General features: G+C 47.8%; 1 protein-coding gene across 1 annotated transcript in view; it reads left to right on the top strand.

Annotated features, from left to right (window-relative positions):
• The window catches only part of serpini1 (serpin peptidase inhibitor, clade I (neuroserpin), member 1), a 15658-nt gene extending 2306 nt beyond the window's left edge, over nucleotides 1-13352 (top strand). The window contains exons 2-9 of the mRNA XM_076049800.1: nucleotides 6372-6694; nucleotides 7261-7491; nucleotides 7654-7848; nucleotides 10910-11114; nucleotides 11495-11592; nucleotides 11987-12073; nucleotides 12171-12260; nucleotides 12365-13352. Of these exons, the coding sequence (XP_075905915.1) occupies nucleotides 6394-6694; nucleotides 7261-7491; nucleotides 7654-7848; nucleotides 10910-11114; nucleotides 11495-11592; nucleotides 11987-12073; nucleotides 12171-12260; nucleotides 12365-12435 (1278 nt within the window). The 5' untranslated portion in view covers nucleotides 6372-6393 and the 3' untranslated portion in view covers nucleotides 12436-13352. The remainder of the gene's footprint in view (nucleotides 1-6371; nucleotides 6695-7260; nucleotides 7492-7653; nucleotides 7849-10909; nucleotides 11115-11494; nucleotides 11593-11986; nucleotides 12074-12170; nucleotides 12261-12364) is intronic.

Here is a 13352-nt window from a genome sequence, read left to right as displayed (position 1 = left end):
TAGCGCTGCAGGAAATTGAAAAAAAATATATATTAAGACTTTGGATTTACAAACAGCAACAATATCAAACAGATTATCAATTATCCTCTGAATAAAGAAACAGCCACTGATACTCATATTGTACTTACTTAATAGTTCTATTTTGAAAAATATCTTTTGAAGCATATTTGGCAGATTGTGACCTTTTGATGGTTTTGTGAGGAGGCTTCATGTAAAAAAAAAATCAGATTCTTAACACAGAAACACAAACATAAGGCACCCGGAGGGCGTGACGATAACGCATTATTCCCAGTGTGTTTTCCATCCTCTCGAGGTTTCGCTCTCCCTCCCCTCCACAATCAGCTTCCGCACGATGGTCCAGGAGATGTGAGTGCACCGGCTGGCTCACATCCACCCTGGCAGCTCCAGGATTGATCAGCTGATTGGCTGGTGGCTGCTGTTGCTGCCATTTTCCTTTTGCTTTTATGGACCCTTTACTTCACCTTGATCGGTGCTTCTCAAGAGAGAGGCATGAAACTCTGTTTTTTTCTCACAAACCTTGCAACTCTCACCAGGTCCATCTCGACCGATGGATCCAGAGCTGTGACCGAAACAGGAAACTGCTGCTGGCTCTCTTGCTTGTAAACAGTGCCACGAGCTGCGGTTCCATGACCCCCTAGAATTGCGCTAAAATTAAATATTGCAATAAAAAACTGGTCATGGAAACACTTCAAATTGGAAAAACCTCTCATGAGGCGCCTTTACATTTCCTCCAACACAGACACACACACACACACACACACACACACACACACTCTCCCCACCTCTGACCAGTTGATTGCGACCTTTCTTCTTCTCCGGTGTCTCTCCAGTCCAAAACCTCTGCAGTCTTTTCACTTTTACCACTGACCCCAGTAGAGGCCGATCCAATTACAGCTCCGACCTCCTAACTGCACTCCCACTGCGTCGTTGCCTTGTTTGTGTGTGTGTGTGTGTGTGTGTGTGTGTGTATGTGTGTGTGTGTGTGTGTGTGTGTAAGCACTGGAGAGACAATGTTGTGCGCTGGCAGAATGCAGGGAGCCGTCACGCTCACTCACGCTGTGCAGGGGCCTCCGTCCCAATCGAGAAATGGAATGCGGCCGACCGTTCTGCACTTCCTGCCTCCTCCTCCTCCGTCCGTGCTCCGCCTGTTCAACCTGTCCACCTGTTGGCCAGTGTTCTGCGTTGGGTTTACCGTCACTTCTTCTCTCTCCCCCTCGTTAGCCGGGATTATTGAAGGGGGTCGTTGACCTTTCAGCAGCAGGTAGGTAGGAGGGGCCACCGGGGACTTCAGGCCGGTCGCAAATGAAGCAATGGCTGCGGGCGTGAGATGTATGCAGAATATACAGGTAGTACCCGAAAAATGAGAATATCAAGTAAAAGTTGTTTTATTTTGGCAATGTAACATAAAAGATGAAACCAACACATTTTATTGAGCCATTCCACGCAAATTGACCTCTCAAGCAGTTCCTTGTTGTAACTTTGCTGATTAAGATTTTCAGCTTATTAAAACCACAAACCCACAAACTCAGAAAATCATTATAAAATTTGAGGGGTTTGTTTAAGCTGCAAGACCTGATTAGTAAAATCCAAAGAAATGAAAACTTGAAATATATTGATTTGCATATTATTCATTTATGTAATATGTCAAATTCACCTTTTAAGTTGAATTGCAGAAATACAGCAACCTTTTCAGGATATTCTAATTTTCTGGGTAGTACCTGTTTATGTACAACTACAGCGGGCCGGATTAAAAAAGATTAACCGGCCGCATGTGGCCCACGGGCCGTAGTTTGCCCCTGCCTGGGCTAGTGTCCTTTTTCCCCCTCACCTTTACAAAAGGGCGTTGAGTTTAATTGCGTGGAATGAATCAGGTTGTCAGGATTAAAGTGCTTTAAGTCACAGCAGCAGATGCCGTCACCGGCCTGCGTGAAAGGCATGCTGGGAAATCCCGGGCCTGAAACTCAGAGGTTGAAAGTTGAAAAAAAAATTGGACGCAGTAAGATTGGATGGCAGCAGTGCAGTGCGGTGGAGGCGAGCGGGCGCAGCGAGGCCGGGACGTTATGAAGGCGATAAAGACGCGGAAGTTGTTGCGTTGTGCATAATTAGCGTACGCATGCAGGAAATATATGCATTCATTATCCATGTGTAGCACGTGTCTGCCGCCAACTCAGAGGGAAAATAATAAGTCTAATCTATCGCACATGTCACGCTTGATTAGAAATGTTCCTGCGCAAATGAATGTGAGTTTAATTAACTGGCCAATTTATAAATAGGCTGTTGCAAATGAGGCCGTTCTCTTGGCACTGGAGCGATTATTTAATTATTTTATTCTTTCTTAATGAGATCTGGCATAAATTGAGAAGGTCGTCAGACGACCTTGTCTGGTTCACAAGGTTGTTTGGCGCTGACCTCCACATGTCAATGTTCATTGCAGTACCTTCGTTCCTTTAACCAGCTCAAGCCAAATTTTCCACTACTACTGCTATTACTACTAATGCTACTACTACTACTACTACTACTACTGCTGCAACTACCATTACCCAGAAACGTCTCTAGATGTCCAGAAAAGGTTCTTAGCCCTGTGTTTACAGCCTCCGGCTAAAATGATGCCTCATTGGACCTTCTGCGTAGTTTGTAGAGAGAGAAATTAAACAAGGCGGGGGGGTCCAGAGGCCGACTAGTGGTGTCAGCATGGCAGATGTACCTATGCACCTTGTGACATCAAGTCGCGACAAGACAAGACAAGACAAGACAAGTTGCGTTACCTCTTGGTGATGTAGGTGATAATTTGTTCTTACTCAGGACAAAAGTTGCATGAAACTCATAGATTCTCTTCAGCCTTTATCCTCTCGATTTTATTTTCTGTACTGTTGAGCTTCATTTTTTGTTTTTCGGTGGAATATTTTCTCGGGGCTGATAACCTCGACTCCCGACTCTCGACTCTCGACTCTCGACTCTTGCCATGTTGTTTCCACAGGGACGGGTCGGGTCATGAGGAAACTTGTTGTCGACGCCTCCACAGGCGGCGGTGCAGTTTTTGGAAGTGTTAGTTTGCCACTGCCAGTGATCTGCTGCCGCACTAGGAGGAGCTGCTGCTGCTGCTGCTGCTGCTGCTGAGTGTGTGTCAGCAGGCTGCATTGTGTGTGTGCGTGTGTATGTGTGTGTGTGTGTGTGTAGTGTGTGTTTGTTGGTTCCGCACGGTGTCAGGAGTGTCGTTGTGTGACAGTATTGGGATGAAGGCTTCTTCTTGTGGGACTGAAAATGCTTGAGTGCGTGTGTGTGTGTGTGTGTGTGTGTGTGTGTGTCGGGCGAGGCGAGGGGAGGCGGGCAGAGTGTTTATCTGGATGGAAGGAGATATCTTCTAAGGGTAAAAAAAAAAATTCACTGTCAGCTTGGCTAAACGAAAAGCGCTCATCACTCACGGTTGCCGTGGTAACTGCGGCTTGGAAGTGCAAGTGTGTGTGTGTCTTTGTGTGTGCGTGCGTGCGTGCGAGTGGAAAGGCCTCGCCCTGTGAAGCACGCCGTCTGCAGGTGTTGGGTTTAAATGGCAGCGAGGATTAAGGTGCGAGCAGGAGTCGGACTTGACGGGAAAATGTCCCGTCAGCCCGTCGGCGTTATCTTAGTCTTTGGTCTCAGAATTAGGATTACAGCCAGAGATTAGAGGCTCGACCAGGGATGGCAGCGACTCAGGTGTTATAGTGGGTTCTAAAATCTGTGTTTTGGTGACCCACCTCAGAGGAGGAAAAACATAAATAATGGAATACGGAGGAAACATGAAGCTTTCATGTCAATTGAAAACGAACAAAAGTGAAGTATTTGAAGCCCCACGGTGTTCAGCTCTTTTTTGAAATGGCTCCTAAAATGCTGAAAGAATTCATGAAAAACAGCTCTTGTTTGACTTCCTGACTACGAATGTCATTTCTTCAAGGCCAGATTAAAAAGATGAACGGGCCGCATATGGCCCCCGGGCCGTAGCTTGTCTTCCCCCCCCCCTCACCTTTACAAAAGGCCGTTGGGTTTAATTGCCTGGAATGAATCGGGTTGTCAGGATTAAAGTGCTCTGTCGCCCAGACGGAGCCGCTGCTTTAAGTCGCAGCGGCAGAGCCGTCGCCTGCTTGCGTGAAAGGCATGCTGGGAAATCCCGGCCTGATGGTGGCGATGTGGGCGGGAAGCTGGTGGTGCGTCGCAGGATCGGAACAGTGTCGCCGTCACAGGAAAACCAGCCACCCGTGCTGTTGGCACACCCACACACACACACACACACACAGTGTGACGCTCGCCTCTTAGCTGTCAGCTGGTTGGTGTGACTGGGAAAAGTTCAGCTCCCACAGCTCAGAAGGTCGACAACATTAGATCCATTAAGTCTCTGCCAGCAGCCCCCCTGCTCCACCTCCTCCACCTGCTTCCCTTCTTCCTCCTCCTCCTCCTCCTCCTAGTCCTCCCCTGTCCTTTCTCTTTACTCTACCTCCCTCATCCCCTCTCTCCTCCTCATTCTGCCCCTCCTCCCTCCTCCTCCTTCTCCCCCTCCTCTTCCTTCCTCTCCTCCCTCCTCCTCTTCCCTTCTCCTTCCCTCTCTTTTCTCCTCCTTTTCCTCCCCCCTTCCTTTCCTTTTACTCCCTCTCTCTCTTTTTCTTCCCTGATCCTCTTCATCCTCTCCCTCCCTCCTCCTCCCTCTCTTCCTCCTTCTCCTCCTCTTCCCTACTCCACTTCCTCCTCCTCCTCCCTCTCTTCTTCCTTCTCCTCCTCTTCCCTCCTCCCCTTCCTCCTCCTCCTCCTTCCTCTCTCCCTCCTTCTCCTCCTCTTCCCCCTTCTTCATCTCCTCCTCCCTCTCTCCCTCCTCTGCCTTCCTGCGCAGTGACTGACTCACGGTGTGACATGTGAGCGGAGGTGAACCCACGTGAGTGTGTCCGGCGTCGCTCTCCGCTCGCTACCTGCCGCTCATGGTGCGGCCGCCACGTTTCCTCGGAGCGTCGCCTGGTTGGGAACACGAGCTCGTTGCCCTCCTGCCGCTCACACGTGCAGACGGACCACGGCGAACAGCACGAAAGAAATGAATCAGAATTCACTGTCGGGATGATTTCAACCAGTCGTCTGTGTCTCCATCCTGACAGCTTTTTATCATTGTCTGTTACGTAATTATTGCCTTAACTTTTTGCGCGTAATCGCATCAATACGTTGTTGTTTTGTTACGAGCAAAAATGAAAACGCCACAGAAGCTGCCGGTTGGTTGGTTGGTTGTGTCAGCAGGGAGCCGAGTCGCCTCCCCTCTGGCTGCTGCTGCTGCTGCTGCTGCTGCTGCTGCTGCTGCTGCTGCTCATTGTGGACTGTCAGGGTCATTGTGTGCGGCCGGCGGTAAGTTCCAGTCCTGCACGGCACCGGCTGGGAGACAAACGACCAGGCAACAACTGTGTTGTTGTTGTTTCACACTCGGCCGGCACGTATCGCACTCCCAGAGCTTCTAGCAGAGAGTGATGCTGCCCACTAACAGAGAGAGGGTGCTGTGTGTGTGTGTGTGTGTGTGTGTGTGTGTGTGTGCGCATCAATCTTTTTTGATTTGTATGATTTTAATGGAGTGTTTGCGCGTTAAAGTCGGAAGGACAGATGGATGGAGGACAGACAGCAGTCATTTTGTGAAAACCGTCAGGAAGTGGCACCAGAAAGTCTGACACACACATGCGCACACACACACACACGTACACACGCGCACGTGCGCACACAAGGGGGAGCAGGCTGCAGACTTCCACGGAAAAGCTGCAGATTTGGGGCTGGAATGAAGAGACTCGCTCTAAAATATGCATGAGCTCATTTAGCAGATGTGCTCTGAACATCAATGTGGCTGCAGTTACAACTGTAGTCACACGCAGCTCATGTCGCGTTGCGATGTCGCGCCGTTCCGTCTTTCACTGTGCACACACGCGTTTGAGCGGCCGGCCTTCCTCCTCCGTCCTCCCGATCATTTGTTGTTTTTTTGTTGCTTGCAGGCAGATTGGCCAGCGTTAAAGCGTGTGATGGACTGATGATTTTTTCATTTCATCATCCTGGAGCTCGTCTCCATCTCTGTCCGCTTTCATCTTTCTGCATCCGTTTCCATCGTCGTTCACTCTCTCTCTCCCTCTCTATCCCTTTATCTATCCCTCTGTCTTCTACAATAATCTTCTGTTTTTCCTTCCCTCCCTTTCCAATCCTCTCTGCTTTTTTTCCCATTCATCCTCATCTCTCTTTCGTCTTTCCCCGCCTCACTGGCTTCCCAAACCCCCGCTTCCGTCTTTCTTTTTAATTCCCTCTTCCTACTTGATGTTCCACGTCCATTTCTGCCAACTTTTAATTAATTTTTCCTCTCCTTTGTGCAGCTTTCTGTGGCCCTGAGCTGCGATGTCGACCCCGGACTGCTCCTCCTCCACGTCCTCTTCCTCCCTGCTCCTCCTCCTACTACCCCTCCTCCTCTCCGTGCTGGCACCGAGCCACGTTTGTCGAGCGGCAGACGTTCCCGAGGACGCCACCTCAGAGTTCTCCGTCAGGCTGTACCAGCGGCTGCAGGCGGCGGGCGACCAGGACAACATCATCTTCTCACCGCTGAGCCTGGCGGTGGCTCTGTCCATGGTGGAGCTGGGAGCCCGCGGCAAGTCGCTGCAGGAGATCCGGGAGGCGGTGGGCTTCACTCACCTGCTGCCAGGTGAGGGACACGACTGCGGGGGCAAGGAAATCAACCCAAATCAAACTCAGTCAACTAAAAAAAGAAGCGTTTTACTTAATTTATGCAATTCTAAAATAATATTTTATATTTTATTATGAATCCGTATTTGATCATTATACATGTCATAAGATACATTTCCATTACAGCTTTTCGCAAAATAACAGCGATATTTCTGAAACTTCGACAAAGTACAATTGCAATGTGAAGGTGTTTCCATTGAGTGGTGTGAAGCGTAGAAGCCGTAATTCTCGTCAAATCTCTCGTCGAAATCAAGAATCATTGTTCTATTTTTCACTTTGATTACTTGTAAAAAAAAATATTCCATCTCCTCCTCCGTCCAATCATAACGCACCATTTGGCTAAAAGGTTTTGACCCCCTCATGAGAGCGCCAAAACCTTTCAGCCACATTTGAGAGGTTCTTCCCAGTGTACGGTGTTTACCTCCTCTTGCGGCTGGTACCGTGTGACTTTCACTGAGGTTGCTGTTTCTACCTGCTCCAGCGGTGACGCTGCAGACTGACCCGTGTCCCTCTCTGCGCCTCCAGGTGAGGAGTTCTCGCTTCTCCGCAACCTGACGGCGGCCTTTGAGGAGGACGACGCCCACTGCGTGGTCCGCTTCGCCAACAGCCTCTTCCTGCAGCAGGGCGTCGCCTTCAACCCGGAGTTCCTGCACCTGATGAAGAAGTACTTCAAGGCCGACGTGCAGACGGTGGACTTTGGCGAGTCCGCGGCCGTGGCCGAGCAGATCAACGGCTGGGTGGAGAACCACACGGAGAGTAAGAGACGGAGGGGAGATTGTATTTTTTCTAGATTTATGTTTTTTCTTTCTGTGTGCGAAAGCGGAGAGGCTCATCAAAAATGCAATCCTGCTTGCATCATGACAAGCTAAGATCTCTTCAATCTTGAATCTTGACTTGACTCGCTGGTGCCTCCTTCAGGTAAGATCCAAAGGCTTCTGTCCGCCGGCGACTTCAGCAGCATCACCCGCCTCGCCCTGGTCAACGCCGTCTACTTCCGAGGCTCATGGAAGAACCAGTTCAGGCCCGAGAACACCAGAACCTTCTCCTTCAGCAGAGACGACGGCTCCGAGGTCCAGACGCTCATGATGTACCAGCAGGGAGACTTTTACTACGGTGAGGAGGCGCTGCTTCTGTTTGTGGCTCCTTTCTTCTTCTCCTTCTTTTTCCGTAGCCTTCTTCAAAATTCAGCTTCTTTTTCTCCCTGAGGTTATTTAAAATGTTTATCCACCGTCTAAAATATTCATATTTTTTTTCCACTTCTGCTCAGCGTCCCCGTGTGTCTGTTTTTCAGAAAGCCGCCTCGACGTTCAGTCAGATCAGCACAAGTCTGATGTGCTGCTACAATAGAAATCAGGTGGTGCCACAGCAGGGTTCCTCCCTCCCTCGCTGCCAGTAGGTGGGCGTGTTTTATCGCCGTCTGCTTGATGTTATGGTATGGCGAGACATTACGGGAGGCTTTTTCAGTCTTAGCAGGAGGCAGCCAATCAGAGGGAAAGACAGGTTCAGGAAATGTCTGCTGCTGCGAGCGAGAGAGGAGATGTGGGAGGGTTCCAGCTGCTGATAAGGCTCCCAGTGTGGACGCTGCAGTTTCAGCAGAGCTGGACGGCATTTTAACACTGAAAAAACAAAAAGACCTCCAAAGAATCTCGTTGGAGGAGAAGATGGTTTTGCTGTCAACCTCCTGCTGCCTCCTGCCTCCTATGGCAGCGAGGTCAAGTATTTTTTTCTTGGTCCTTCCTGGTTTAATAAATGCTTTTCACAGGCTCCTTACCAGGTGGTCGTGTAATATGAATTCAGTACACATGGAAAACATGAGGTTGTCAGGTTGAATGTGGTCCTGCTGTGGCCGCACTTTTTCTATTTTTAGGACAGATAGATTTTTTTTCTGTTTTGTTAATTTTATTTTATTTTTAAGTCCTGATCTTGTCTTGATCTCGACACTCTTTAGTCTTGATAACGTCTTGGTCTCAGTTGGTGCCGTCTCGACTACAACACTAGATGGACAGATGGATGGATGTATGGGTGGTTTGTGCCATCAATGTCCAAGTGATGTTGTGGCTCGTGGTGTTCCAGTCAAGTGTTGAAATCCCGATGGGTCACATTTAAATTGTCAAGTGTTTACAGGCCATAACATGAAATTAAAATCACCTTAAGTTCAACTTCACAGAAAAAACAGGATTGTCTAGTTTACATCAATGTTAAATAGAAAAAAAAGCCCACTGATATATTTAAGGAAATTTAATTGCTGCACTGTATTGGTTTTATACCTATTAATTGCTGATTTATTTGCATGTGTATGTGTGTGTGTGTGTGTGTCATTCAGGTCCGTCTCTCCTGCCTCTCGTCATCTTCTCTCTGAGCCGCTGCCAAACACAACAGATTGGTGCCGCACTGCTTCTAAAAACTGACGCATTTTGAGGTTATTTTGGTGCAGCAGCCAGATTGCACATTCGCACACACCTACATTTGCAAGGTGCGCGCTGTTTCTCACGCTCACACACACACACACACACACACACACACACACACACACACACACACATCCCCTTGATCCTGTGTGTGTGTGTGTGTGTGTGTGTGTGTGTGTGTGTGCGTGCGTCTATGTGCGCGCATGGCTCCGGGCCTGCAGAACAGGGACAGGTCCTTGGAGAGAAGGCTGTGTTTGCTTTCTGTTTTGTTTTTTTGTTTTTTTTTTGTCGTTGCTTTTTTTCTCAAAGCACAATCATTGGTTAAGCAAAGCGTTTGGATAGGCCACGCCCACCCCTCTGCTGCAACACTTCCTCGCTCCGCATCACAGACGGTCTGACGCTAACGAAGCCCGATTGTCGCCTTGTGCAAGCGCATCAAAAAGAGGAAAAATAACGCGCGCAGATTAGCCTAAAAGCTACCGGCGTTAATTACCTTCTAATCTCCCTCTCACGGACAAAAAAATCTGACTGAGATTATCTCCCGTTTAGAGTTAAAATCTATTTGCTCTTGTTTTTTTCTTCTTCTTAGGAATAAAAGGATTAACTCCCCCCCACCCCCACCCCCACCCCCACCCCCGACTGACAAACACTCATTCTCGAGTGAATGTTTCAGCATCTCTTTCTTAATCTGAGGGTTTTTGTTTAATTAGATTTGAGGGCCGAGTGCATTCAGCATCCAGCCTGAGGCTGTCAGGCTTCTCTAGTGGGTGTCTGAGCTGCTGATGTTTCATCCCGTCTGTACTTGTGTGTGCGTGTGTGTGTGTGTGTGTGTGTGTGTGTGTGTGTGTGTGTGTGTTTTAAGACACCTCAGACTGTCTTTGCTGGTTTGGCGACGCATTAGTTAAAAATGCACCATCCTATGCACCCCTCCCTCCTCCCAATTTAATTTAAATTTAAAACAAGAGTCTAGCGAATCCACCTTGGTGCAGTAGCAGAGTACAGACTCCGCACTCGCAGCCTTCAGAGGGTTTGAACGCTGACCACACACACCATGTAATCGATGCATGTGTCAATGTGACCCAACTGGCTCTGATCCATCCGGCCCCGTTGACAGCAGCTTTGCCTTTAAAATGTCTGAAACTGGGACGAAGGGAAAGCAAAAATGATGTAGGAAATTGGACATTTTTGATTGTTCAGACGTTCCTAAAAGGGCCCTGAAACTGTTTTAAACATTTAAGCCTATTTAAATGTATAATAATTTGATGTATACAACACATATATTTATATACAGCTACTTGTTTATATTGTTTATACCTCATATATGTATGTGTGTCTTTCTGTATTTCTATATTTGAATTATTCATTTGTATATATCTACATCTATATTGTGAGAGCTTTGTAGTTCAACCTGCAACTTACTCTGGATTCTTCTATTTCTGTCTGTCTGTCTGTCTGTCTGTCTGTCTGTCTGTCTCTCTCTCTCTCTCTCTCTCTCTCTCTCTCTCTCTCTCTCTCTCTCTCTCTCTCTCTGTCTGTCTCTGTCTCTCTCTCTCTGTCTCTCTCTTTACATTTTTTTGGCCACTGTCGCCTCCTGCTGCTCTGGGGGCCCAGTTGGTTTTCCTCTGATTGTACAAAGAGGCTTCGAGACGCCTTTGGATGTGATTTAGCGCTGTACAAATAAAAGTTGATTTGATTTATTGATTGTTTTTTTGCGCCATCTCACGCATACATGTCCTGCATGTTCTTCCATCTGCCGCCCACAACAGGCGAGTTCAGCGACGGCTCGCAGGAGGCGGGCGGCGTCTACCAGGTGCTGGAGATGCCCTACGAGGGCGAGGACGTGTCCATGATGATTGTTCTGCCGCGGCAGGAGGTGCCGCTGGCCTCCCTGGAGCCTATCATCAAGGCACCTCTGCTGGAGGAGTGGGCCAACAACGTCAAGCGGCAGAAGGTGGAGGTCTACCTGCCCAGGTGAGGCAGGACTCCAACAGACGCACACAACGCGTGTTGTTGGGTTTCTTGAGTTGATGGTTGTTCCAATGCGTTCTACATCTTAGTGGTGCCAATCATATCTGCCTTCCATACCTTAATCGACTCCACATTAGTTTTGATTGTTGCTGGTTCCTCTTTAGTCCACATTTTAAAGGTTGAGTGCGTAGTATTTCGAGATTTTCAGAAGAAACTGAGTGGTTACGAAAAAATGTTCAGAAACATCAAATGGTTACATTTTAGATTGCAGCTCTCTGTTGCTCACCCTCCTCCTCCTGAGCTTGCCAGTGAGCTTAAGCAGCCTGCTCACCCAAATCTAGATACCTCCTCCATCTCCAACAAGTTGTGGCTTTCATCTGCAGGTTTAAGGTGGAGCAGAAGCTGGACCTGAGGAGCACTCTGCAGGAGCTCGGCATCAACAGCATCTTCACCAACGATGCCGACCTTTCTGGAATGACAGGTGTGCGCACGCACAGAAACACGTGTCTTAAGTGCTCGGATGAAATCCACCCCAGCCAGACACTGTAGACGCAAGTCAGTCAGAGAAGAAATCAGCTGGGGAGAGAGGAGGGAGGGAGGGGCTCGGCGTCAGCTGCCTGTTCTCGTCGGCTGCGGCAAAGTTGCTTCCTTTACTTTCTGAGGTAACCAAGGTAACTGGCACCAAGTGGGCAGTTCAGGGCTGTCACATCATCAGGTAAAAATAGACACACACACACACACGTGGAGATGGAAGAAAAAAAGAGGGAAGGAGGGTCTGAGCGTGTCTGAAATCTATTAAAGTCATTATCCAGCTATAGATTCATATTCCACTTTGATAATGGGAGAAAATGCATGTGCGTCTGTGTGTGCGACAGATGGAAAGGAACTCTTCATCGGGAAGGCGGTGCAGAAGGCTTACCTGGAGGTGACCGAGGAAGGAGCTGAGGGAGCCGTGGGCTCAGGTGCTCCTCATCGCCCCTCACCTCACCTTTCAAAAGTCTGCCCCACCCAAAAAATGCCTGGGATTTGATTGTCCCCTCTTCCCCTCTCTGCTTCCAGGAATGATCGCTCTAACCAGGAACCTGGTGCTGTACCCGCAGGTCATGGCCGATCACCCATTCTTCTTTGTCATCAGACACCGGAGGACAGGTGCGTTGCCGGTTCACCCCAGACACACACACACACACACATACCTCACACCAGACACACAAAACAGTATGTGTAACCTACTGTTGTGTCCCTCCTCTCCCCAGGCTCCATCCTCTTCATGGGCAGGGTCATGACGCCTGAAGTCATCGAGCCAAACGAGTTTGAATTAATGTAACCGCGGCTCCCGCAAAATGTAAACGCTACCTGTCCTCTGTCGCCATCTACAGCTGTGTTTTATACTCTCTCTAAAAGATAAAAAAAAAAAAAAAATGGGATATATAAATGAAATACTATACAAGATATTATATATTGAAAAAATGACACTTAATAACTTGACTGTGTTTTTGATACTGGAAGCTTTAAACTCTCGGATGAAGACATGCAGCAAGTTGTAAATACTCTACAGATGACAGGGCGGTTTGTATATGAGTACCGAGAACACATGATGTGTAACTTGTGCACAACCCCTTTAAGTTTCAGCAGCCTCCAACTCACTTGTGCCCATGTGCACATATACACACGTGCACATACACATACACACTAAACAGATTTACTGCAGTTTCTCAAATAATATTTACTCTTTTCTCGCTCGCAGTACGTGTCCATATTGTTCTTTCCACACTTTAATTATATCACTGTACATTTGATATTGTGTACTACATATATGAGCTTAGTATTTATTGCCAAAATATCACTTGCAAATATTTTATTCTTATATATTGAATCTTAGTAAAATTCTTCTCTTTTCCTGGGCTTTAAACACATTGCCAATCTGCAGATGTATTATTATTATTATTATTATTATTATTATTATTATTATCATTATTGTTATTACTGTTAGTGTTATTATTATTATGCCTTATCACATTTCAACAGCTGATTTTAACCACTAGTTGGGCATCTGAACATGTGAGCAGAGGAGACTGCGCAACTGAGGCGGGCTGCTTTGAAATGGACTGGGGCTGCAGGCACTCTGGAGAAGAGATGTGATACACCAACATGATTGTACATACAGGGAGGAAAAGCAACACCAGCTGTATTCAGTCTTTTACTCAATAAAAACATGAATGTGTTCCCATTACAACAACAAAA

Source organism: Nelusetta ayraudi, unplaced genomic scaffold (genome assembly GCF_046127955.1).
Source record: "Nelusetta ayraudi isolate G7.1 ecotype Tasmania unplaced genomic scaffold, CSIRO-AGI_Nayr_v1 ptg000120l, whole genome shotgun sequence".
In the NCBI taxonomy this organism is placed as follows: domain Eukaryota; kingdom Metazoa; phylum Chordata; class Actinopteri; order Tetraodontiformes; family Monacanthidae; genus Nelusetta; species Nelusetta ayraudi.
This window is presented reverse-complemented; position numbering and strand designations above follow the sequence as displayed.